This window comes from Sphaerodactylus townsendi, linkage group LG13 (genome assembly GCF_021028975.2).
Source record: "Sphaerodactylus townsendi isolate TG3544 linkage group LG13, MPM_Stown_v2.3, whole genome shotgun sequence".
Taxonomy (NCBI): Eukaryota; Metazoa; Chordata; class Lepidosauria; order Squamata; family Sphaerodactylidae; genus Sphaerodactylus; species Sphaerodactylus townsendi.
Window position 1 is genome coordinate 4,880,840 of NC_059437.1, and position 25,150 is coordinate 4,905,989.

Below are 25,150 nucleotides of genomic sequence, written 5' to 3' on the forward strand. Positions count from 1 at the left end.
TGTTAATGATCTCAGGCGAACCATAAAGAACGTGCTGATCTGTATGCCGAAATACAGTCGAGATAACATCTGAGAATGCACTCTTGCAGCTGCCTCAGTAGTGCTGCCTAGAAAGCTAGCTAAACAATATAGATTTTTTTTTTTTTGCGGGGGCGTCCATTGTAGCCAAAACATCAAACTGTCTTGTGACGCCTTCGGGAATTTACTGTTTGTTTATTAGAATATTTGTATCTCGCCTTGTGTTTTCCCTTGCAGCTCAAGACAAATGACAGTCCCAAAGTAAAACTGTGCACAATGCAGTAAAACCCCGTTACTCCTTAAGAACATAAGAACTAGCCTGCTGGATCAGACCAGAGTCCATCTAGTCCAGCACTCTGCTACTCGCAGTGGCCCACCAGGTGCCTTTGGGAGCTCACATGCAGGATTTGAAAGCAATGGCCTGCTGCTGCTGCTGCTCCTGAGCACCTGGTCTGCTAAAGCATTTGCAATCTGAGATCAAGGAGGATCAAGATTGGTAGCCATAGACCGACTTCTCCTCCTTCCCCAAAGAAAATACTTGCAGCCAAACAGTCCCATCCAAGAGGTCGGGCGCCTAGCCGTGGTGCCTGAGCCACACCAAGCCACTGCTCCAATGGAGGCTGCCCAGCAGCATGGGGAGGCTCAAAAAGTCCCCCCCCCCCACCACCAAGCAGCCCCATTGGGGATGAGCAGACTTATGCCACCTTTTGGATGGTGTGAGTCCGAGGCCCCTTCCGCACCTGCAGAATAATGCACTTTCAATCCACTTTCAGTGCACTTTGTAGCTGAATTTTACTGTGCGGAATAGCAAAATCCACTTGCAAACAATTGTGAAAGTTGATTGAAGGTGCATTATTCTGCATGTGCGAAAGGGCACTGGCTGCCAATGTGGCGTAGGAGGTTAAGAGCAGTGGCGTAGGAGGTTAAGAGTTCGTGTATCTAATCTGGAGGAACCGGGTTTGATTCCCAGCTCTGCCGCCTGAGCTGTGGAGGCTAATTTGGGGAATTCAGATTAGCCTGTACACTCCCACACACGCCAGCTGGGTGACCTTGGGCTAGTCACAGCTCTTCGGAGCTCTCTCAGCCCCACCTACCTCACAGGGTGTTTGTTGTGAGGGGGGAAGGGCAAGGAGATGGTCAGCCCCTTTGAGTCTCCTGCAGGAGAGAAAGGGGGGATATGAATCCAAACTCTTCTTCTTCTTATGCAAGAAACAGCTGGGAGGAAGCCAACTAACATTGGCTCCTCCCCCAGCCCGGCCCCCTGGGATGCTGGTGTGGCATCCAGCACATCTTCCCACCACCGCACACCAGCGAATTAACTCCTCCAGCAGGGCAAAATTCTCAGCATTGAAGACCCAGCCTGGCCTTCAGGATGGTGGCAACACCGAGCCGTGGGCCCTGAACCAGGACTCCAGAAAGAAAGTGTATTTTTAAAACATTATTTTTAAAAAATTGTAAAATAAAGTTTTAAAAACATAACAGGAAACACAAAATTAAAGGGGCAGATCAGATATGCAATAAACCAACAAAACGGAAGGCTGCATAGAAAAAAATACTTGCAGGCAAAAGGTACTAGATATCTTTAGCACTTGTGCAAAGTTCCCGTATTGTCTTTAGGCAGAGTGGAGGCAAAAGTGCAGGCAAAGGAAAAGCAAAGCAATTGCTGACACTGATGTAAGCATCCAATCCAATCCAAAAACCTTTATTAGGCATAAACCAGAAGTACCATACATTCCAAATACAAAAACAGGATCATTGTTATCTATCATGTAGGACATGGATTAAAAATGTAGCAACTGCTTCAGAAATTTCTACATGAGGGCTGTTCAATAGCTTAGACATTTTTAGTTTGTCTGAGAGAAACATAAATTCTAGCGGTAGTAAAGCTCCCAGATCGGTTCTAATATCATTATACCTCGAACAGTAAAGCAGGATATGAGGGATTGAGTCTATAGCGTTGGGACAGTACCGACTGCAACGCTCACTTTGTGGGATGTTAAGGGAACTACCTTGAAGATAGACAGAGGGGAATGAGTTGCCCCTTGCTCTGGTCATGACCCATCTGCACTTATAATTAACAAGCTGTTCTAAGTATACAGCAGGGCTAGATTTCGGGGGTGTGATCCCAAAGTATAGAGGGGAACAGGAGCTTTGTGCAGCACTCAGGAGAGATTGGTATTCCTGGTCATACAGTCTGATCTTTAGAGGATGGTAAATTTCACTGATGTCAGTAATTTACGGTTTTGTCAGGCCGTACCAGATGATCATCAACTAACCAATCGGGATAAATTGGTCAGAACGTTCTCAATGAGCCCATTTCTGCCCCTCCTTTCCAAAGAGAAACTTATTCAGTTAACCCTCTTTAACAAACCCCCTGGATGAAATAATGAGGATGATCTCATGCTGGCTAACAGGATGATGAACTTGGAGTGAAACAAGCACTTCTCCAGTCACTGACACCTGCTTTCTGAACTTTCGTGAACTCATGAGAGAGAAAAAGGATCTTACATTAGGCCTTCTAGCTGCCAAAATGGATCCTCTCTTGACATCTGTGAAGGCCAAAACTGCTTGCATTGCTCCTACAGGCAGGCCCTTTCCGCACGGGCCATTAACAGCGCCCTGGGGACGGCAAAAACGCCGTCCCCAGGGAGCTGTTCGCACAGGGGGTGCAGCTGCTGCGCAGCCGCGCCTCCCGAGCGGCGCGAAGCTGCCGTTTTCCGACCTTGCTTCCCCAGCGAGGTTTACAGAAAACGGCGGCTTCAAGCCGCTGCCATGCGAACGGCAGCGGCTCGAAGGCGCCCTCCCTCCCCCCTTTCAACTGTCAACCTACCGTAGCTGCAGCCGTCCAGCGCGTCGCCGAGGCCTGGGGACATGCCCCCCCTGCCCTGCGATGCCGGAGCGGTCGCGCAGGGCAGGGGGGCGTGTCCCCAGGCCTTGGTGACACGCTGGACGGCTGCAGCAACGGTAGGTCGACCAGGCGACAGCACTCCGCGGCGCCGTCTTCCTGGTTGTTTCTGGGACCGTTCGTGCGAACGGTCCCAGGGGGGTTGGGTCGGCGTCGTGTACGCCGACCCAACCCCAATCGTGGCCGTGCGGAAACGGCCACAGATTTGCACACGCACACACCCATTGAATGGGGCTGTAAATCTCTGGATTTTCTCTGGCAAATATAACACTGGTATAGTCTGCTAAGTACTTCTGAAAATGATGTCTCCTTCCTGTCTCAGGGAGCCCTTTCCTCAAGGTGGGAACCGGAAGGCCACCTTGGGAGGGGGAACAACCAGAAGGTGATAACCAGGGACTATAGTTAACCATAGGAGATATAGTTGGTCATAGGGAAAGAGACAGCCCTTCAGATAAGCTGCAAAAGACTTTGAAGTTCCTAAGTAGCACCTTGATTGAACTTGGAAACAAACCAGAAACCAATGTGGTTATTTTAAAATGGATGAGATTCCGGCTAACCCCTGACAATCTTGCTGCTGCACTCTGAACCCCTTGTAGTTTCTTGTCGTTTCTGAATTGTCTTTGTTTCAAGCCTGCAGATTGGTATATGCTTCTGAGGTCCGGGTACTGAAGCGGTGGGGGTTATGGTGGTGGAATCAGGAGTGGAAAAGCAGCTTACTTCAGAGGACTAGAGAAAATACCCTCATTCAGCGAAGCGTTAACAACTTCAATAATCAAAGATTCCACCTTTTCCTGGAATGATTTTAAAAACCAGGGCGGGATCAAAGAGCACGTGCACACTTAAGCAGTTGTAATCCTCGTTGTGTCCACTTAACTGGACCTTGATCTTATTAGTGCTTTAGAACTAAGAGCTGTGGTTTCATTTTCTGGGCTGTCATGATAACCTCTTTGAAGCTATAAGATGGGCTATAACGCTAGAAATAAACGATCTATAACGAAAATAGCTTGAAAAAGTTGCCAGAACATAAGAACAAGCCTGCTGGATCAGACCAGAGTCCATCTAGTCCAGCACTCTGCTACTCGCAGTGGCCCACCAGGTGCCTTTGGGAGCTCACATGCAGGAGGTGAAAGCAATGGCCTTAAGAACATAAGGAAGAGCCTGCTGGATCAGACCAGAGTCCATCTAGTCCAGCACTCTGCTACTCGCAGCGGCCCACCAGGTGCCTTTGGGAGCTCACGTGCAGGATGTGAAAGCAATGGCCTTAAGAACATAAGGAAGAGCCTGCTGGATCAGACCAGAGTCCATCTAGTCCAGCTCTCTGCTACTCGCAGCGGCCCACCAGGTGCCTTTGGGAGCTCACCTGCAGGAGGTGAAAGCAATGGCCTGCTGCTGCTGCTGCTGCTCCCGAGCACCTGGTCAGCTAAGGCATTTGCAATCTCAGATCAAGGAGGATCAAGATTGGTAGCCATAGATCGACTTCTCCTCCATAAATCTGTCCAAGCCCTTTTTAAAGCTATCCAGGTTAGTCCATCACCACCTCCTGTGGCAGCATATTCCAAACACCAATCACACATTGCGTGAAGAAATGTTTCCTTTTATTAGTCCTAATTCTTCCCCCCAGCATTTTCAGTGTATGCCCCCTGGTTTTAGTATTGTCAGAAAGAGAGAAAAATTTTTCTCTGTCAACATTTTCTACCCCATGCATAATGTTATAACTTCAATCATATCCCCCCTCAGATGTCTCTTCTCCAAACTAAAGAATCCCACACGCTGCAGCCTCTCCTCATAAGGAAGGTGCTCCAATCCCTCAATCATCCTTGTTGCCCTTCTCTGCATTTTTTCTATCTCTTTGATAGCCTTTTTGAGATGTGGTGACCAGAGCTGAACACAGTACTCCAAGTGCGGTCGCACCTCTGCTTTATAGAAGGGCATGACAATCTTTGCAGTTTTATTCTCAATTCCTTTCCTAATTATCCCCAGCATAGAGTTTGCCTTTTTCACAGCTGCCATGCATTGAGTTGACATTCCCATGGAACTATCAACTAAGACGCCCAAATCCCTTTCCTGATCTGTGACTGATAGCACTGACCCCTGTAGCATGTATGTGAAGTTTGGATTTTTTGCCCTTATGTGCATCACTTTACATTTTGCTACATTGAACTGCATTTGCCATTTCTTAGCCCACTCACCTAATTTATAAAGGTCTGCTTGGAGCTCTTCGCAATACTTTGCGGTTCCCACCACCCTACATAATTTGGTATCGTCTACAAACTTGGCCACCATGCTACCCACCCCTATTTCCAGGTTTCTTATGTTCCGATTGACCCAATAAATAGGCCTCTGCTAACCTATTTAAGGAGTTTGTGTGTGAGGTGGTCTAAATCTTCCTTGCTTCTCTCCATCACTGATCTGCCAATTCCTGTTTCTCAATCTGTTTTCCTTATGTTTCCTTTCCTCCCTTCCCTTCTGGCTGCCTAAAGGTTTGTTAAGGGCAAGAGAGTAGGAAGAGATCTTGAGTGGTTCTGTTGGCCGTGGTGATGGAAAGTCACCCATCAAGTCACAGCCGACTTGTGTTCTCCAGAATGGACTTGGCCACTCTTACCAATACACCGCGCTGTCTGTCTTTTGGCCAGAGGGCACTGTAACATCTTGAAATACAACACGTGTTATTTCCTTTTTTGTGCACACACTGACTGGCTTCAGCTCACAATGCTCTCTAACACTGAGCCCTCTGCCCCCAACAAAAGATTTACATTTGGTTTTTCTCACTTCCCTCCCATTACAGTCAAGCAAAATCAAGAAGGGGAGCAGAGGAGACTGTACCGTCCTTAAACCCACCTTGATGGCAGCTGTACCGGTAAGCATGAAGGAAAGCGTCCGCATTGAGAGGGTTTTTTTTCCAGTAAATGTGCTTAAATCCCAGTAAACTGACTCACAGGTCGTGGGCTCAGTCCTCCTCTTCCCTTCTTCATGAAGCTCCTGTTCATCGGCTGCTTCCAGATAGATAGCAAAACCACAGTTTGTCATCAGTCTGAGCAGTCAAAGCGTGGTTTGTGCTTGCCACTCTTCCAAAGGGAAAACCGAGCCTTCAGTTGGCAGAGCCGATGCAACCTCATCCTCTGCTGGTTTGAATGTAATGGTCCCAAAACTGGAAGCAACCAGAACAGTGATGGTGAACCTATGGCACTTCAGGTGTTCATGGACTACAATTCCCATCAGCCCCTGCCAGCATGGCCAATTGGCTGTTCTGGCAGGGCTGATGGGAATTGTAGTCCATGAACATCTGGAGTGCCATAGGTGCGCCACCACTGAACTAGAATCATGGAGTCAGAAGGGACCTCCAGAGCCATCTAGTCTAATATCCTGCACAATGCAGGAAATTCACAATTACGCCCCACCCCCCACCCCCGCCCCACTCCCAGTGACCTTTGCTCCATGCCCAGAAGATGGCAAAATAAACCTTCAGGATCTCTGGCCAATCCAGCCTGGCAGAAAATTGCTTCTTGACCCCAAAGTGGCATTACCCTGGGCCTGTAAGAAAAGGCTATGAGAGCCAAGCACTGATGCAACTCTGATGCAGCAGTGGCGTAGGAGGTTAAGAGCTCGTGTATCTAATCTGGAGGAACCGGGTTTGATTCCCAGCTCTGCCCCCTGAGCTGTGGAGGCTGATCTGGGGAATTCAGATTAGCCTGTACACTCCCACACATGCCAGCTGGGTGACCTTGGGCTAGTCACAGCTTCTGGGAGCTCTGTCAGCCCCACCTACCTCACAGAGTGTTTGTTGTGAAGGGGGAAGGACAAGGAGTTTGTAAGCCCCTTTGAGTCTCCTGCAGGAGAGAGAGGGGGGATATAAATCCAAACTCTTCTTCTTCTTCTTCCTGCCCTCCCTTTTACGATCTGTCTGTTAACCCACACTTCTTATCGAAAAATGGGAACAAGGTTATCAGCATTACTTGCCTTGAAGCATATTGCCTTTAGATGCTACTGCGATTCTGTTTAGATGGAAGAACTGTCAGACTACTCTTCTGTATCCTCCTCTGAGCCTTTGCTGTATTAAAACCTCAACCAGCGAGAGTGTGTCAGTCAGTGAGGCAGGAGGGAAATGTAATATTTCCATTGCATTTTTGCCTCCTCTTGCTCTGCCTATACCGTGAATAGCCCCCAGCTAAAACTGACCACAGATTGACCAGCTAGATTGCACATTAAGTGTTCTGCAATAACCAAGCTGTTTAAAATTCATGGGCAGGTGCTTTCCACTCCCACCAGCTTCAGATAGTTAACCTGCACTAATGCAAAGCAGTAATTTTTCCTCTCATCTTCCCTTCTCCGCCCCACCCTTAATCTTTACAGGAAATCATGGATCGAATTTATAAAAACGTAATGAGTAAAGTTCAAGAGATGAACTACATTCAAAAGACTTTGTTCAAGATCGGCTATGATTATAAATTGGAGCAAATCAAAAGGGGCTACGATGCCCCGCTGTGTAACTTGTAAGTACAGTTCTGTACACTCTGTAACTTGTAAGTACGGCCTGCCTTTGTCTGGCCAAATGAGTAATTGCAGCATCACAGTAAAAGTGTAGAAGAGCAAATCTTAATGTTGTGTGATGAGATTCAGCTGGTGAAATGTATTTTGCAGTTGTTTTTTCTAATGAGCCATCAAAATTCCTAAGCATGACCCTGCTGCTATCAATCAATTTGAGTGGTGTTTTATGTCAGAACTAATGGGATTTATAACCTTGGGCTATTACTGTGAGGTTGTGGGCTGTGCAGTTCTCAGCACAATGACACCCTTCTAACAGCATGGACTCCAGATGAGTTAGGAAGGGGCAACCGTGTTTAAAACTGAACTGGTAGGTGAGCAGTCTGCCACACTTTAACTGATGAAGAGTGTCTAAAGTTAGAAATTTTTGGCTGAAAATGCTCACTTTTGAAGTAACCCCATCTAATGCTAGAACTTGGTCGGCTAAACCACTGCGTGGATGTGTGATGTTTTGTAACAGAAGTTTTTTTCTTAACCTAAATGGACTTTTATTTATTTTATTGATTGATTGATTAATTGAACTTATAGGCTGCCTCATCCCCGAAGGGCTCGAGGCTGCTCACAATACGGCTGTTCTACCGAACAGCAATCAACAGCATAAAAACACTGAACCCATTAAAACCTATACAGCAATTACAGACAGCAAAAAACTATAAATTAAGACAACCAAGGTTTTTATAAAACAGAAGTTGTTTAAAAGCAGGCGCCCGATCTAAGGCTGAAAGAAAGGGAGGGAATAGGCAGGGACCGTGATGGAATCCATAAATCAGGCCCAACCATAATAAAAGATGGAAACAGGCAGCCTCAATTTCAGTGGGGGGCAGTAGGACCACAGCTGGCCCCTCCAAAAGCCCCATGGAATAGCTCCGTCTTGCAGGCCTTGCGGAACTCACCAAGGTCCCGCAGGGCCCGGACAGCTGGAGGTAGAGCATTCCACCAGGCAGGGGCCAGAGCTGTAAAGGCTCTGGCCCGGGTTGAGGCCAGCCATATCATCGCGGGGCTAGGGGTCACCAGCAATTCTGCTGCTGCCAAACGCAGCGGCCTATGTGGGACATAAGGGGTGATGCGGTCCCGCAGGTATGAGGGCCCCATGCTGCATAAGGCCTTAAAGGTCAATACCAGCACCTTGAAAACGATCCGGAACTCCACCGGGAGCCAGTGCAGATGGCGTAGCACAGGAGTGATATGATCTAAATAACCACCACCTGTCAAAAGCCGGGCCGCTGCATTCTGGACCAGCTTCAGCTTCCGGACTTGACTGAAATTCACATGCACATTCATATATGAACCAGGCAGACCAATTTTGAAGCATGGTCTTGACAGCTGCCGTTCTCAGCGAAAATCGTATGCTTCTGGTTTCCTTTCTGGAAAGGTGATAGGCAGGCAGACTTCTAACAGGGGGATGCAATCCAGAGCTAGATTGCCGGTGTCAGAAAGCGGTCGCGGAATGCCTTTTGTGGTAGAATGTTATTGGATGCAGCACTTGCTTTTGTCGTGCTAATGCCAGGTTTCTTTTTTTCCTCCGAAGATTACTGTTCAAAAAAGTAAAGGCCCTGCTGGGCGGGAACGTCCGCATGATGCTGTCTGGAGGTGCCCCCCTTTCGCCTCAGACGCAGAGGTTTATGAACATCTGTTTCTGCTGTCCTGTGGGCCAAGGTTACGGGTTAACAGAAACCTGCGGGGCTGGAACGATCACAGAAGGTAAGAGGCAGTTGGACAGCTGCAGTCTCCATCCCCAGAAGCTCTCTGGTATCCAGATTAACACGCCTGTTGAACAACCAGGCCCGTCCGCTCTCTTGTCCAGTTCCTGTGTTCAAAAGTCATTCTGTTGTGTCAAAGAAATTCCTTTAGCTCAGTGATGGCCAACCTTTTTGAGACCAAGTGCCCAAATTGCAACCCAAACCCCACATATTTATCGCAAAGTGCCAACCTGGCAATTTAACCTGAATGCTGAGGTTTTAGTTTAGAAAAAACTGGTTGGCTCCCTCTTCCTCCGCCCCACCCGCTCAAGCAGGGGCCAGCCTGCTCTAGCCTCCAGCAAGTCCCACGTGCACCGCTCTGTGCCTCTCTAGCATCTCTGCCTCCTCTGCAACCCCCCCGCTTGGGCAGCAGCCACCCGGAGCACAGACACCAGGCCCGCCAGCTGAGTCCTCCCTGCTCATCACGGTGCGCACACGTCGTGCTCATGGCCCAGGCCAGCCTAGGTGTGTGTGTGTGTGTGTGTGTGTGTGTGTGGAGGGTAATTTTCTGCCCCCCACATGACGAACTCTGTGTGTGCGTGCCCACAGAGAGGGCTCCGAGTGCCACCTCTGGCACCCATGCCATAGGTTCGCCATCACTGCTTTAGCTGCTATCTTACTCTTTTCCTCTGTTATTTTCCCTCTAGTCGCCGACTACAGCACCGGCAGGGTAGGAGCTCCTCTCGTCTGCTGTGAGATTAAATTGAGAGACTGGCAAGAAGGTGAGAAGATGCTTTGCTGGTATTTCCGGTACATTTGACTGTGGCTCTATCTCAGAGGCGTATCGGGGGGGAAATGGTGCCCGGGGACAGCAACTGCTCCAAGCGACCCCCCCACCCTGTGCTCGGGGGCAGCTCGGCCGGACGGACACCGCAGCAGCAGCAGGCCGGCAGCACCCCCGAGGGTCTGGGGAGGGAAAGAGGCAGCTCGGATGGACATTGTGGCAGCAGGACGGCTCTGTCTTTAGGCGCCTCCCCTGTGCCAACCCAGCTTTTCTGAGTCAGGTCGGTGCGGGGGAGGAAGGGGGGGCGATTTTGCCACGCCCACCCCACCCCCTGCGCTGTGCCCAGGGTCATTTGACCCCACCTGTCCCTATGGGCGATACAGGTGGGTTGGAGATAGAGTGCATATATACAATTCAAATCAAGTGCAACAATGCTAAACAGCAAGGCTCTGTACACTTAACAGCTTCCGTTGACGTGCTTGATGGGGATGTGCATGGATGTGAAGGTTTGACCTAAAATACCGTGTTTATTAATTTTTGCTCCCAAAGATGCGCTATGTCTTATTTTCAGGGGATGTCTTATTTTTCTGTGTTCTGTCTGTCGGGCATGCTTCCAAACAAAAACTTTGCTACGTCTTACTTTTGGGGGATGCCTTATATTTCGCACTTCAGCAAAACCTCTACTACGTCTTATTTTCCGGGGATGTCTTATATTCGGGGAAACAGGGTATATACCCCAAATTATGGCTGCTAAAATGAAAGTCTAATCTGATGAATACTACTCGAAAATGGTTAGAATAAGCGCATTCCGTTCATGTCGCACAGACGGATCCGGTTGATTCTCTGGCACTCCGTTAAATGAGTTGCTACAAGATAACGACGTTTCAAGCCCAATAAGCTTAAAGCGCGACAGCACGCCCAACGCAGATAACAAACTGGTAACACTGCGTATGAACGCAGATACTTTTACAGCTGAGACTTGTTGCAACTGGGAACTGTGTCTCGGAAGCTGTTAAGTGTATAGAGCCTTGCTGTTTAGCATTGTTGCACTTGATTTGAATTGTATACCGTGTTTCCCCGAATATAAGACAGTATATTAATTTTTGCTCCCAAAGATGCGCTATGTCTTATTTTCAGGGGATGTCTTATTTTTCTGTGTTCTGTTCGTCGGGCATGCTTCCAAACAAAAACTTTGCTACGTCTTACTTTTGGGGGATGCCTTATATTTTGCAGTTCAGCAAAACCTCTACTATGTCTTATTTTTCGAGGATGTCTTATACACTTTATTGTTTATGCACTTTTTAAGCACATAAAAAGTGGTGGATGCAACGCGTTTTGTGATTGTGTATTAGCATTAGCTTTGACGTTGCATCAGTTGACTTTCTTTTACCTGGGTTGGAGATAGAGCCATGGGTGAATTATTAACATTAAACACGTCAGTGCGCCTGTATAAAAAAAGATACCCCCTGAATCTCGATTCTCTATGTGAAACATTGGAAGTGGACTTCAGGTTTTCACATTCCCTCCTGCTGGGGAACAAGAGTGACCATTAATTTGGGAGACCCCATCCTTATCTGAATGCAGGATTTTCCCAGACCCTAAGGGGTTAAATCATCTCAGATGTCAAAGATCCAAGGGGAAAAAGAAAGAGCCAGCGTGGTCAGTGGTTGAGAGCGGCAGACTGATCTGGAGAACCAGGTTCTCCACATGAAGCCTGTCAGGTGACCTTAGGCCAATCACAGCTGTCTCAGGACTTTCTCAGCCCCACCTACCTCACAAGCGGGGGAGTGGAGATGGAGGTGCTTGTGAGCTACTTTAAGACTCCTTGTGGTAGAGGAAGACAGGGCATTCATTCATTCATTCATTCATTCATTCATTCATTCATTCATTCATTCATTCATTTTTAGATTTATACCCCGCCCATCCCCGTAGGGCTCAGGGCGGCGAACAACATAATATAACAGTATACATTAAATAGAATACAAACTTGTAAAATAACATACATAAAAACCAGCTCTTGCGGAGAGGGGAAGGGAAGGTGATAGTAAGCCCCTCTGAGACTCCTTAAAGATAGGGAAATGTGGGGTATAAAAACCGATGCTGCCTCCTCCTCCTTCAAGCTTGGGGGGGAGGGGGAGGCTCCAAACAGGTCCCCCAAAAGAGAGATGTCTCACAAGCACTAGCTAATCTTCGAAGGTTATGTAGTATGTAACTTCATTAGTAAATCTGGCATCCCAATTCTGAGCCCGTTTTCTTAGAAGTGTGTTCTTTCTCCGTGATTGCCCCCGGACCTTTGGAATAGCCTCCCCCTCAGAGATCCACCGTGTGCCTACTCTTTATGGGTTTCCGTGGTGGCGAACCTTTGGTGCTCCAGATGTTATGGACTACAATTCCCATCAGCCCCTGCCAATTGGCCATGTTGGTGGGAATTGTAGTCCATAACATCTGGAGTGCCAAAGGTTCGCCACCACTGGAGGTGGATGGTGAAGACTTCTCTCTTCACCCAGGCATTTGATTAGCTTCACTGAAAACCCTCTCTGCAGCTGCTGTTCATGGGAGTGGAGTTTGGGGTTGTTTATAATGTTGTTTTCATTGTTATATTTTGTTTATATTGTTTTGTTGCGGGTTTTAAATGGTTTTTAACCTGTGTAAGTTGCCTAGAGATGCAGGTATGAGGTGGGGTATAAATTTTTATAAATGAACAAATAAAATAAGGTTGCTTCCAAGTTGGTGAGCATGTGTTTCCAGCCCAAGTATCCATGTAACAGGCTGGATATCGTTAGCATTGATTAGTCCTATTGAAGATGACATTTTGCTAAGTGAATGTTGTAGCTAATCCTTGCTGCTAACTTATTTTTAGGTGGAACCTTTGTTTTCATATTGCTTCGTTTTGAGGTTAGATTAGCTTTGATTCACTTTGATTCACTTCTTAGAGAGCAGCAGTGGCGTAGTGGTTAAGAGCAGTGCATTCTAATCTGGAGGAACCGAGTTTGATTCCCCGCTCTGCCACTTGAGCTGTGGAGGCTTATCTGGAGAATTCAGATTAGCCTGTACACTCCCACACACGCCAGTTGGGTGACCTTGGGCTAGTCACAGCTTCTCGGAGCTCTCTCAGCCCCACCTACCTCACAGGGTGTTTGTTGTGAGGGGGGAAGGGCAAGGAGATTGTCAGCCCCTTTGAGTCTCCTGCAGGAGAGAAAGGGGAGATATAAATCCAAACTCCTCCTCTTCTTAGTGGCTGCCAGAAGTCAAGAGCTTATAACCGGATTCATCAATTATTTTATAATAACCTTTTTTTTCCAGGAGGCTACACAAATAGAGACAAACCAAACCCCAGGGGTGAGATTATAATTGGTGGACCCAACGTATCCATGGGCTACTTCAGAAACGAAGAGAAAACGGCAGAAGACTTCATCACTGATGAAAATGGTCAACGGTGGTTTTGTACCGGGGACATTGGAGAGTTTCACCCTGACGGCTGCCTGCAAATCATAGGTGGGTACCCCGTCTGGATGACTGGGCCTAGTTCGGTTTAGAACAGGCCAATTGGCCATGCTGGCAGGGGCTGATGGGAATTGAAGTCCATGAACATTTGGAGCACCATAGGTTGGCCACCTCTAGTTTAGAAAGAGCAGTGTGAAACATTTTTATATTTATTTGCCCTGACCTGATTGGCCCAGGCTAGGCCAGTCTCATCTACTCTTGGACGAGTGGCCGCAGCATCAGCCTTGGTTAGTTCTTGGGTGGAAGACCACCAAGGAAGTCCAGGGTTGCCTTGCAGAGGCAGGCAATGGCAAAACCACCTCTGGATTTGAAAACCCTTTAAGGCACAGGTGCCAAACTTGTGGCCCTCCAGATGTTCACGAACTACAATTCCCATCAGCCCTTACCAGTATAGTCAATGCTCCTGTTGGGAAGGACTGATGGGAATTGTAGTTCATGAACATCTGGAGGGCTGCGAGTTTGACACCCCTGCTTTAAGGGTTTGTGGCAAGTCAGCTGTTACTTGACAGCAAAAAAAAAAGTAAACTTGGAAAACGTATATCCTACCTCTCTCTTATAAATAATGCCCAGGTCAGTGTAGTTTGTGGAATTTCAACCTTAAAATGCAGCTGAAAACATTGTCTGTTATCAGGATGGTGATCTCGCTTGCTATTGTCACTTGTCTCTTTATGCCCTAAAATGTTACAAGAAGTTTGGTGTTCTGACTACTAGCTGCACAGCAAAACAAGCACTTCTTGCCTTTACTAGGCTAATTTTTCTTCTTTGTTTTTTTAAGACCTTTGAATGCAACCCTCACCTTGAGTGCGATTTTACTGGGGGGGTGCTTGGAAGCGTCTTTGAGTGACATTTAATACTATTAAAATGAGATCTACATTTTTATGTAAACCAATCAGAATCAGTATTCAAGATGGCTGGTCTGTTTTGAGCTTTCTCTGTGACACATTTGTGCCCAGTATGTTTATGTTTATGTTTATTACATTTGTATACCGCCCTACCCCTGAAGAGCTCAGGGCGGTGAACAACCGCTGCAGAGTAACAACAACAGTAATCATAACATTCAATAGTAACCAACAAGAGCATAACATCAATAAACAACAGCAATAATCCTGCAAGAGCATAACATTAATAAACAAGAAGTGAATAACATGGCATAAATAATACATAACATAGTATTTTAGCCCAACGTTCTAGCTATAATATATACAGATTTCCGACATTGGATGACTCCTACGTTCAGGAGTGAACTCCGCAAAGCCCAGTCCAGATGTGGAGAGGCGGAATGGCCACAGGAAGTGTTTGCCCTCCCAGCTGGTGTTCAGTGGCATGTACACAGACCAGGAGGATAAATAGGGAGGCAGGCACTGCTTCCACCGCTGCACCGGTCTAATGTGAAGGCAGATGTAGCTGGAGGCATTCCTGAAGGCGGAGCCTGAGAATCCCATGGAAGTCAATGGACTTATGCCAACCTTTTGGGTGGTGTAACTCCATTAAGCCCCGTGGAAGGCTTTTGGGTGAATGGGGTTTTCCAGCTGCCTCCTCACACTGCCTGGAAGACGTACGGAGGAGCGTGGCAGCAGCATTGTCCTCATCCGCCCCGGGTCTGGATTGGACCGCAAAGCACTAACGGTTTTGCCCAATCATTTCCCCCTAGACCGCAAAAAAGATTTGGTGAAGCTGCAGGCGGGAGAATATGTATCGCTGGGCAAGGTCGAGGCAGTCCTGAAAAACTGTCCGCTGATTGACAACATCTGTGCTTATGCCAAAAGGTGAGATTCGATAACGTCGGGTTCTTGTGGAAGGTGTATTTTTCAAGGAACGACTGAGATTTAAATGTAGCAGCCTGCGTTTCCAGCATTCAAAGACTTCACTGTGTGCTGCATAAATTCAGACCAGGTGTCAGATAGAGGTGGTGTGGTGTAGTGGTTAGAGCATTGGACTAGGATCCAGGAGACCCAGTTTGGAGACCCACTCTGCCATGGAAACTCGGCAGGTGACCTTGGGCCGGTCACACACTCAGCCTAACCCACCTTACAGGGTAGATAATAAAGTGAAAATGGAAGAGAGGAAAGTGAGGTAAGCTATTTGGGGTCCCCATTGTAAAATGAATTAAATGATACTTAATGCAGGTATAAATGAACTAAACAACAGAGGGTCTTTCTTGGTCCCAATTACAGCAGTCATCTGAAAGGGCCAGAGAGACTACCATTTGTTCCTTCTAGGGATCTGATGGGTAACCATTAATATATGCCAATTATGTAGGATCTGAACATTGCCAATATATTTTACGAAAACTGCTTTATTGTAATTCTTGACCTGTCCCTTTCCTTGGTCTTCGGCATTTGTGCAGAAGCATGGTAATATTGCTTAGGAGCCTCTGTCTGTAGATGCTGAACTTAGTATGAGACATACTAAGAACATAAAGCTTGGCTTAGAGCCTTCAGATTTTGGCTCCGCCTTCACTACCTGCCATCCGAATGCTCCCTTGTCTCATTGACACTACAGGACACGCAGGCTAACCCCTGGTTTTCTCTAATCGAGAGAAAGATTATTTCCATCGGCCTGCCTGTTGAATCACTCTACCTAATGTCCTAATCAGAAGCGTACAATAGGCTCAGAGATCGGCTTTTAGATCTAGAATTTGCAAATTTACATCTAGCAGCCAAACGAACCTGCTCTCCAACACAACTCCTAATTCCATTTGAGCAGAGAGGTATGGCCTATTACCCCCATTCCTTAACGAACCCACGCGCAAGGAGAGCCCTTACCATTGCACATTTTAACGTGATGCCCTCTGCCCTATTAAAGGGTAGGTTCAGCAATTTAGATAAATCCGCTAGGTTATGCAGTTGCAAACTTAATGTGGTCGAAACCCTGACTCACCAACTCTTGCACTGCACCCGATTTGATAACATCAGATCTAAATATACCAACTTACATTTTTTTTCTTCCAATCTGGGCTGCCTGATCTGACTAGGTTATCTCTATTGTTAAACAACTCGGACCCCAGTCTTTGTGAAGAGATCGCCAATTTCATTGCGGAGGTAGTTGAGAGTTCCCAGTAGAACGTATTTGTTGTGCTCCCCGTGGGGCCTTTTATCTATCATGTATTCATGCAATTGTTCGTGATTTATGTAACTCTTTCTGACTATGCCAATAAAGGCTTAAATTTTTTTTTAAAAGTACGGGACTGTATTTTCTTGGCCCTTGTGGGCTGGATGTGTCACGGCCAAAGATTCCCCTGCACCCTTTCTCTTCAGGTGTGTGAAGTCAGAAATCAGAGCCCAGTCCATGCTTTGCAAATAGTTTCACAGACAACTGAGTGAAGGCCTAGGACTAACCTGATGTTCTTTTGCATTTTGTTCTAGTGATCAGTCTTATGTGATCAGCTTTGTGGTTCCAAATCAGAAGAAACTCACCAATCTCGCTGAGCAGAAAGGTGTGACCGGAGGTTGGGTCGACATCTGTAACAACCCTATAATGGAATCTGAGATCCTGAAAGAGATTAAGGAGGTGGCTGACAAAAGTAAGCAAAGAGTGATGCTTCTCTGTCCCACACGGAGCTCGAGGTTGTGTGTAAAAGTCCTGCAGAAATCCAAAACGGATGTTGCATGCATTGGTTACTTCCTGCAGAGTAAATTGTCAGTGGGGTGAGGGGACGGCTCTGCTGCTTTAGGATGGGATCCTTCTAGAAATCCAGTTTTTCACCCTCTCCCCTTTAAGGGAGAGGTACTAGAACCAGGGGGCATCCATTGAAAATGCTGGGGGGAAGAATTAGGACTAATAAAAGGAAACATTTCTTCACACAATACGTGATTAGTGTTTGGAATATGCTGCCACAGGAGGTGGTGATGGCCACTAACCTGGATAGCTTTAAAAGGGGCGTGGACAGATTTATGGAGGAGAAGTTGATCTGTGGCTATCAATCTTGATCGTCCTTGATCTGAGATTGCTAATGCCTTAGCAGACCAGGTGCTCGGGAGCAGCAGCAGCAGCAGGCCATTGCTTTCACCTCCTGCATGTGAGCTCCCAAAGGCACCTGGTTGGCCACTGCGAGTAGCAGAGTGCCGGACTAGATGGACTCTGGTCTGAACCAGCAGGCAAGTTCTTATGTTCTTAAGGGCAGAGAAGTAGCCTAGGGGAATAGCACAAGAGGCAGAAGTTCAGCTGCCCAGGGCTTGCGTCTCTCTGCATTCTCAAGATTCCTACAAACTCGATTGGATTTCACGCTTACACAGCCAAGCTCACAGCTGTCCTGTCACCGAGTGCTTCCTCTGGCTTGAATCGTGCTGACATGGGTAGCTTTGCACAGCAAATCACACCAAGGTTTCTTTGCTCAGCGCCAAGGCACTACTACCCTGTTTTCCCGAAAATAAGCCCTAGCACAGTGATGGCGAACCTATGGTACGGATGCCAGAGGTGGCACTCAGAGCCCTCTCTGTGGGCACGTGCACACAGAGTTCGTCATGTGGGGGTTGGAAAATCACACACACACACACACATCTAGGCTGGCCTGGGCCACTGAGCATGACGTGTGTGCACCACGGTGAGCGGGGAGGACTCAGCTGGTGGGCCTGGTGCCTGTGCCCCAGGTGGCTGCTGCCTGGGAGGTGGGGGGGAGTGAAGAGGAGGCAGAGATGCTAGAGAGGCACAGAGCGGTGCGTGCAGGACTTTCTAGAGGCTAATGCAGGCTGGCCCCTGCTCGAGCGGGTGGGTCGGAGGAAGAGGGAGCCAACTGTTTTTTCTAAACTAAAACTTCAGTATTCAGGTTAAATTGCCGGGTTGGCCCTTTGCAATAAATAAGTGGGGTTTGGGTTGCAATTTGGGCACTCGGTCTCAAAAAGGTTCACCATCACTGTCCTAGCATGATTTTTAGGGATTTTTTTTGGAGGATGCTTGAAATATAAGCCCTACTCCAAATATAAGCCCTAGTTACAGATTCCCCGGCGCAGCTGATCTGGAAAAAAATAAGACATACCCTGAAAATAAGCCCCAACACATCTCTTGGAGCAAAAATTAATATAAGACCCTGTCTTATTTTCGGGGAAACAGGGTAAGGACCGTACATGGGTCAAGTAATGCAGCCTAGAACTAAAAGTTTCAGTGCAGATCTGTTTTAGGAAATGGGGTGTCATGAAAAGCCAAAGCCTGTCAAACAGTGAGCGAACGTGTGCAGCAGTGCCTGGTTCTTGGGATTTTGTGCTGATGCCTGCCCTAACTACACACTCGTAGCCTGGTTGATTGACTTCTTTGGGACAGGGAAGCTGACCCAACAAAGCTGCAAGCATGTAGGAGGAGACCAAACTCTCCTAAAGAGGAAAGCTGCTGGTTGGAGTTCAGACCGAAAGCGAATTGCCATTCATTATCATAATTCATGGCTCCTCTGCCACCTAGTGGCTAATGTTAGTGACACAAAGGATATTTAAAGCTCTTGGAAATAAGTAGAGGTGTAGCAGTTAAAATCAACAGATTCTAACTTGGGGAACCAGGTTTGATTCCCCACTCTTTCACATGAAGCCTGCTGAGCGACCTTGGTCCAGTTGGGGTTTTGTCTGAACTCTCTCAGCCCCATTTACCACAGAAGACGTCAGTTGTGGGGAGAGGAAGGAAATATAATCATAAGCCACTTTGAGACTACTTAGGGGTATAAAAACCTACTCCTCTTCTTCTTCTCCTAAATGAAAAACCATGCCTATTTTTTCCAGCATGGCGTAGTGGTTAAGAGCAGGTGTATTCTAATTTCATATGTACGCCTCTGGATGCCAGAGCATTTGATTACAATGATTAGAGCAGAGGTTCACAACCATTTTGAGCCCGGGGGTACCTTTGAAATTCTGGGCTGAGAGCACAGCCACAAAAGCACCAGGGGAAATGGAATTACAAATACATGCTCATTCCAAATGCCGGGTACAAAAGGAGTCATTGCTAAAAATACACTGGGAAAGAGGAGTCAGACAGAGACTAAAACCAACACTAGGGTGGCTATATATTGTCGAAGGCTTTCACGGCCGGAATCACTGGGGTGCTGTGTGGTTTCCGGGCTGTATGGCCATGTTCTAGCAGCATTCTCTCCTAACGTTTCACCTGCATCTGTGGCCTCTGAAGATGCCAGCCTTAGATGCAGGCGAAACATCAGGAGAGAATGCTGCTAGAACACGGCCATACAGCCCGGAAAACACACAGCACCCCACTAGGGTGGCTGTTGCCACTGAAAACATGTTACTTTAATTTGCATAGCCAACCAGATCTCTTGTGGCCAGTCAGAAACCCTGCTGGGCAGCAGTCCGTTCTGGCCCCACTCACTTTCTAGAAACATTTGGCAGATTCCAGGAAAGGTGTTGGTGGGCTCTAAAACCCCTGGGGACCCAACGTTGTGTAGTGGTTAAGAGCAGCAGACTCTAATCTGGAGACCTGGGTTTGATTCCCTGTCCCTCCGTATGAAGCCTGCCGGGTGACCTTGGGCTATTCAGTTCTCTTAGAACTCTCTCAGCCCCACGTATCTCACACGGTGTGGTGCAGCAGTGGCGTAAGAGGTTAAGAGCTCGTGTATCTAATCTGGAGGAACCGGGTTTGATTCCCAGCTCTGCCGCTTGAGCTGTGGAGGCTGATCTGGGGAATTCAGATTAGCCTGTGCACTCCCACACACGCCAGCTGGGTGACCTTGGGCTAGTCACAGCTTCTCGGAGCTCTCTCAGCCCCACCTACCTCACAGGGTGTTTGTTGTGAGGGGGGAAAGGCAAGGAGATTGTAAGCCCCTTTGAGTCTCCTGCACGAGAGAAAGAGGGGATATAAATCCAAATTCTTCTTCTTCTTCTTCTTCTTCTTCTTCTTCTTCTTCTTCTTCTTCTTCTTCTTCTTCTTCTTTAAAACTCGAAAACCGCTGGCTTAGTTTGAAAGTTTTGGCGGTGAAAAGTGCTATCAGGTCGCAGGTGACTTATAGTAACCCCAAAGAGTTCTCAAGGCAAGAAATGTTGAGAGATGTTTTGCCATTGCCTGCCTCGGCGTAGCAACCCTGGACTTGCTCGGCCGTCCCTCGTCCACGTGCTGACCGTGGTCAATCCTTCTGAGCTTCCAAGATCTAGCTAACGAAAAGTTTTTGCTCTCTGCTGCGTTGCGTGCCAGTGAACGTCAGCCATGGACACGTGCGCGAGTCATATGACTGTTAATATTTGTTTCCTTATTCTCTCCCCCCCGCCCCCCCCAATTGTTCCTGTAGTGAAGCTGGAGCGATTTGAAATACCAGTCAAAGTGCGGCTAAGCCCAGAACCCTGGACCCCAGAGACCGGCCTGGTAACGGACGCTTTCAAACTGAAACGGAAGGAGCTGAAGAACCATTACCTCAATGACATTGAACGAATGTACGGAGGTAAATAACCTCCAAGCCACCTCTTAAGTGGGAGGCTGTTCAGGGTTCCTACACAGACTGAGTGACGAATGTTAATTCCCCAAATATTGGCTGTAATTGCAAATGGAGAGAGAGGGGGCCCTTCATGAAACCGAGACGAGCGACCCGCCCTCCCATTTCCGAGAAGGAGCAGCGCTCGTTTTCTGAACGACTCTTTCAAAGATGCTGTTAAAATGACTGACCACTGCCACATGGCCTTCTTTCATTTGATCACTGCCAGTCCTTGGATGGCTGTGTTCACATGAAACCCCCTCCCTGGCCAAACCATTGTTTCGTTCTTCTATTTCGCCTCCTATAACGACTCCTATGGAATTTGAGGGTTCCATGGTGGGGGTTTTTTCCCCCCAGAATTGAGCCTGTGTCTAATGTGTGCACTGTACAAGAAAAAGTGAAGAACGAGCAGAGAGAACTGAGCCGGTAGCTTGCACAGAATGCTGCTTCGTGGTCTGCCATCTCAGGCCCTTTGCCAGGTGAAGGGAGCTCTGTGTAACTTGACTATAACCGGGAAGAGCTAAGAGACTAAGAAGGGGAAGCGCCTGTGCTGAATGAATGGTTACTTTCACACAGCCAGAACTGACTCGTCACGGCTGGCTGCTTGAATTTTGCCCCATGTATATGCAGCTAACCGGGTTTCTTAGCTGTGAAGTTGCCGAAGGAGTTCTCTTCCGTTCAGTGACGCCGGCTGTAGTTAAGCTGCTAAAGAGGAAATTTCAGCTATGTGAAAGTACCCAGAGAAGAGGCGTTTGTGGTACTTTTCCCTCGAGTATTAAGGGCCCAAGTCCAGTTTGCTCCTTTTTACTCTACAGGGAAGAAACGTAATTGTAGCTTTAAAAGCCACTCTCTCCAATATCCTCGGCCTTTTCCTGAGCATAGATCACAACATTCCCTCGGCTGAACTGTTCTCAAACTTCTGAATTGAATTGTGAGGCAAAGGAATTCAGCGCTGCCATCTTCCGCATGCCAGGATTCTGAGCATCTCTAGTGCCTAAAAGGGAACCCAGAACAATTAAGAGGGGGTGAATAATTGGCCGTCCGCAGTTCGTTTTTACCTTTCCATCCTGCATTTCCAGTACTGCCACAAAGATTCTTTCCTTACTCAAACCTCAAAAGAATAGTCTTCAAAATAAGATAGGCTAGTGACGTTTGCCTTCTTCAGTACTCTGCTGGCTTGTACAATAGAGAGATTGCTGGCATCCACACGTTTTCAAAGACTTTATTTAAACTAGGTTATATCTCTGAAATCAGTGGGGCAAAACAAACCTTGACGGGTAAAGAACTGGCACGGACCTGTCGGAAGGATCTTTTACACACTTGTACATCACAGGTGTGACATCTGGGGATCTCTCTGCCTGTTCCTTCAAACTCATACACACCAAGAATTAAATCTTATCCAAAGTTTGGTTTCTGTTTGGGTTTTTTTTTTAAGCTTACTTTTTTCACTTTGAAAGGGCATTCTCTTTATCTTTTCATATATCACACAAAACAAGTTGTAGAAGCTGTAAATTTCTAACTGTGGTGAACTTGGTCTTTGGAACTTTAGTCTTTTTGTCGTTTAAGGAGCTAATCGGAAGAGGGAGAACCCTGTACTTAAAACTTGTTTTGTCTTTCTGTTTGTGACGATGTTTTGTTTTAAAACTGGAAATTCTTGGTGTGAGAAGGCGGGGCAGGCCGTGAGCCTCACGTGAGTGGGTTCTGCACAGCATATTTATAACGATTGCAACTCATTATAAACATGCTGCGCAGAATCCACTACGGTTTGCACATTTTATGTGCTGCATTTGACAGAGTGTCTTCTTCTTTTTTTGTCCATACTTTGGGCTTGTGTATCCCTGCTAGCAGTTCATACTTGAACCAGAAATACTGTAAGATGTGGCGATTCTTGATGCTGTTCTACTTTGCACTTTTTTCTGAATCCTTTTATATATGTTGCTTCCATTTTTGTAAAAATGTGGCCCTTGATTGCAATGTGTTCTACTTGGATCTAAAGTATTTATAAACTAGAATTCTTTTATTCATAATATTTAAATGTGTATATTATGGTCAAAAGAAAAAAATAATAATCTGGTATTGTTAACTGAAGAATGAAGGGATTTTTATACGATGTGTCATTTCTGCACATGGGAGCAGTTTTAAATGCAAGCCGGGCAAGTTTTTCTTTATATGAGGTGTATGTGTGGGGTTGGCCAACAGCAAATTTGCTAAAACCTACAGACTAGCGGTTCTGACCAAAACTAGCCATCCCATCCCAGAGGACCAATTGTAGTTTTTAATCAACGAACAAGAGTTTTTAATGACTTTCACCTGACTAATTTATTCAGCCAAACCAGCACACGGCCAACCAACCTTGTAGAGACCCAAACCCTCAAGTTAAATCTGGCTGCTGCTTACAGGGGCAGGAAATTCTAGCCTTTTGCAAAAGGGACCAGGAAATTGCCTCTTGGTGGGTCTTTAACCAAACGCATACACTTGTTTACATATGCAGGAAATGCTTCCCGTGTGGATAGTGGGTGGGTGGGGTTTGTTTTTTTTTTTGGTTTTTTAAAATGAGCTTGTCTTTGTGGTCTGTTACATTCATTCTGTGATAAAACTGGTCTTCTATTTAGACAAAAAAACCCCACTATTTGATTTTCTGTCAAACACAACAATTGCAATACAACAGATGTATGGAGCGAATGGCTGTTGCGTGATTAAATCTGACAGCGGGTTTTGCGAAGGTTCTTCAGAATACACCCCATCATACGTTTTATCCAGTACAGTCACTTTTACTGTTTTGTTCTTATAAGTTTTGTTGACCAATCTCCCGAATACAGGAGAGATATTTTTTTCTTTAACAACTTCACAATTTGGATTATACCTTAATGGCTGCAAAATGTTTTAAGAGGATATTTTTGTTTCTCCACAGCAAACATGGTCACGATGGATACACTTGCCCAAGATATTTTGCCTAAGTGTGCAACGTTCTCACACTCGTTCTGGGGGGTCAAGAGCCACACGTGGCTGTTTGTCTCACCGTCTATGACTTGAGTCACATTTTGTTTCCCAATGTGGCACCTGCAATATGTTCCAAAAAAATGGATAGCTTCTTTAGAAATTGAGATCGTTTCATAATTGCTGTAAGCTCGAGATAAAAATAGTGGTTTTATTTTTAAAACAATATGAAAAAAATCCACCATGAGCCCTCTCTGTGGGCACTACATGCGAAACAGAGTTCGCCTATCTAGGCTTTCGGCCTGGGGTCCGCTGGCCTCGACATTATTTTGATAGCATTAAAACCTAAGAGACCTTAGCTCTTTGGTGGAAGAAGTGTAGGTTAAATCCCCACTTGATTTTCTTATGTGGAAGACTCTCCATAAAGCCACCATCCCTCGGTTGTTGGCCATGGGGCTTGCAGCTTCCTGCAAGTAAAACCCTCTTAGGGTCGTGATTCACCCGTTCGAAGAGTTGCACGGTTGCTTCAAAGCAAAGCCACCAACTACCACCAAGCTTACTCCCGAGTAACGCACGCCTCGGAGCCAACCATTTTTTCTAAACTAAAACCTCAGTTTTCAGGTTCAATTGCCGTGTTGGCCCTTTGCGATAAATAAGTGGGTTCTGGGTTGCAATTTGGGCACTCGGTCTCGAAAAGGTTCGCCATCACTGGGCTAGGTCAACTAGGTCAACGTATGCAGCTGAATAAGTGGATGGAATGGAGCACGCAGGGGGCACTGTTGAATGCTAGCTCCATTCAATTTGTAAACGCATGAAGAGATGTTCTGCCCACCTGTTCTCATGCAGAACTAGAGTGAAACTTGAAGGAAACTTCCAAAACAGCATTTATTTTTAACATCCAGCTTTTCCTGGAGAACTCAAAAGCTTGCATACTGTTTTTGGGTCATAACTCCTCTCATTGAAAGGCCTTCCCCTCTTCTCCAGATACACAAAAATCCAGCTACAGGGGGGGAGAGGCAACGCTACATGCTCAGACATCCTCTGGAAATTAGAAGGAGTTGTCTTCTAGAGTGAGGTTTGTGTGCCAGACACACAGTTAGGTTGATGGGAACGGCCAGTGAGCTATCTGTGGAGCGAGTGCCTCTTTATTGGCAAAGTGATATTAAAATGAGGTTATCTACTGCGCGCCTCAGGGCAAATCTACTTAGTAAGAAGAGCACACCTTGGAAACTATTTGCTGATATGTATCTATCTGTATCCCAGAGGACTGTATCTTTCTGCACAGGCCGGGGCTGCACGCTTTCTTGCAAGCTTAGCTTCACGTTGGGATACTTTGGGGCATACCCCACCCAGGGACTTCGATGATGGGCTGGCAATAAGTCTAAAGA

The 25,150-nt window shown here is 46.8% G+C and overlaps 1 protein-coding gene across 10 annotated transcripts in view; it reads left to right on the forward strand.

Moving 5' to 3' along the window:
- ACSL4 (acyl-CoA synthetase long chain family member 4) overlaps positions 1-23,507 on the forward strand; it is a 59,801-nt gene extending 36,294 nt beyond the window's left edge. For all 10 annotated transcript variants that reach the window (XM_048514321.1, XM_048514318.1, XM_048514315.1 and 7 more), the window contains exons 9-16: positions 5,709-5,780; positions 7,274-7,413; positions 8,994-9,166; positions 9,852-9,926; positions 13,232-13,423; positions 15,084-15,198; positions 16,798-16,955; positions 20,646-23,507. In XM_048514321.1, coding sequence (XP_048370278.1) covers positions 5,709-5,780; positions 7,274-7,413; positions 8,994-9,166; positions 9,852-9,926; positions 13,232-13,423; positions 15,084-15,198; positions 16,798-16,955; positions 20,646-20,803 — 1,083 coding nt within the window. In that variant the 3' untranslated portion in view covers positions 20,804-23,507. The remainder of the gene's footprint in view (positions 1-5,708; positions 5,781-7,273; positions 7,414-8,993; positions 9,167-9,851; positions 9,927-13,231; positions 13,424-15,083; positions 15,199-16,797; positions 16,956-20,645) is intronic.
- The last annotated feature ends 1,643 nt before the right edge of the window (positions 23,508-25,150 follow it).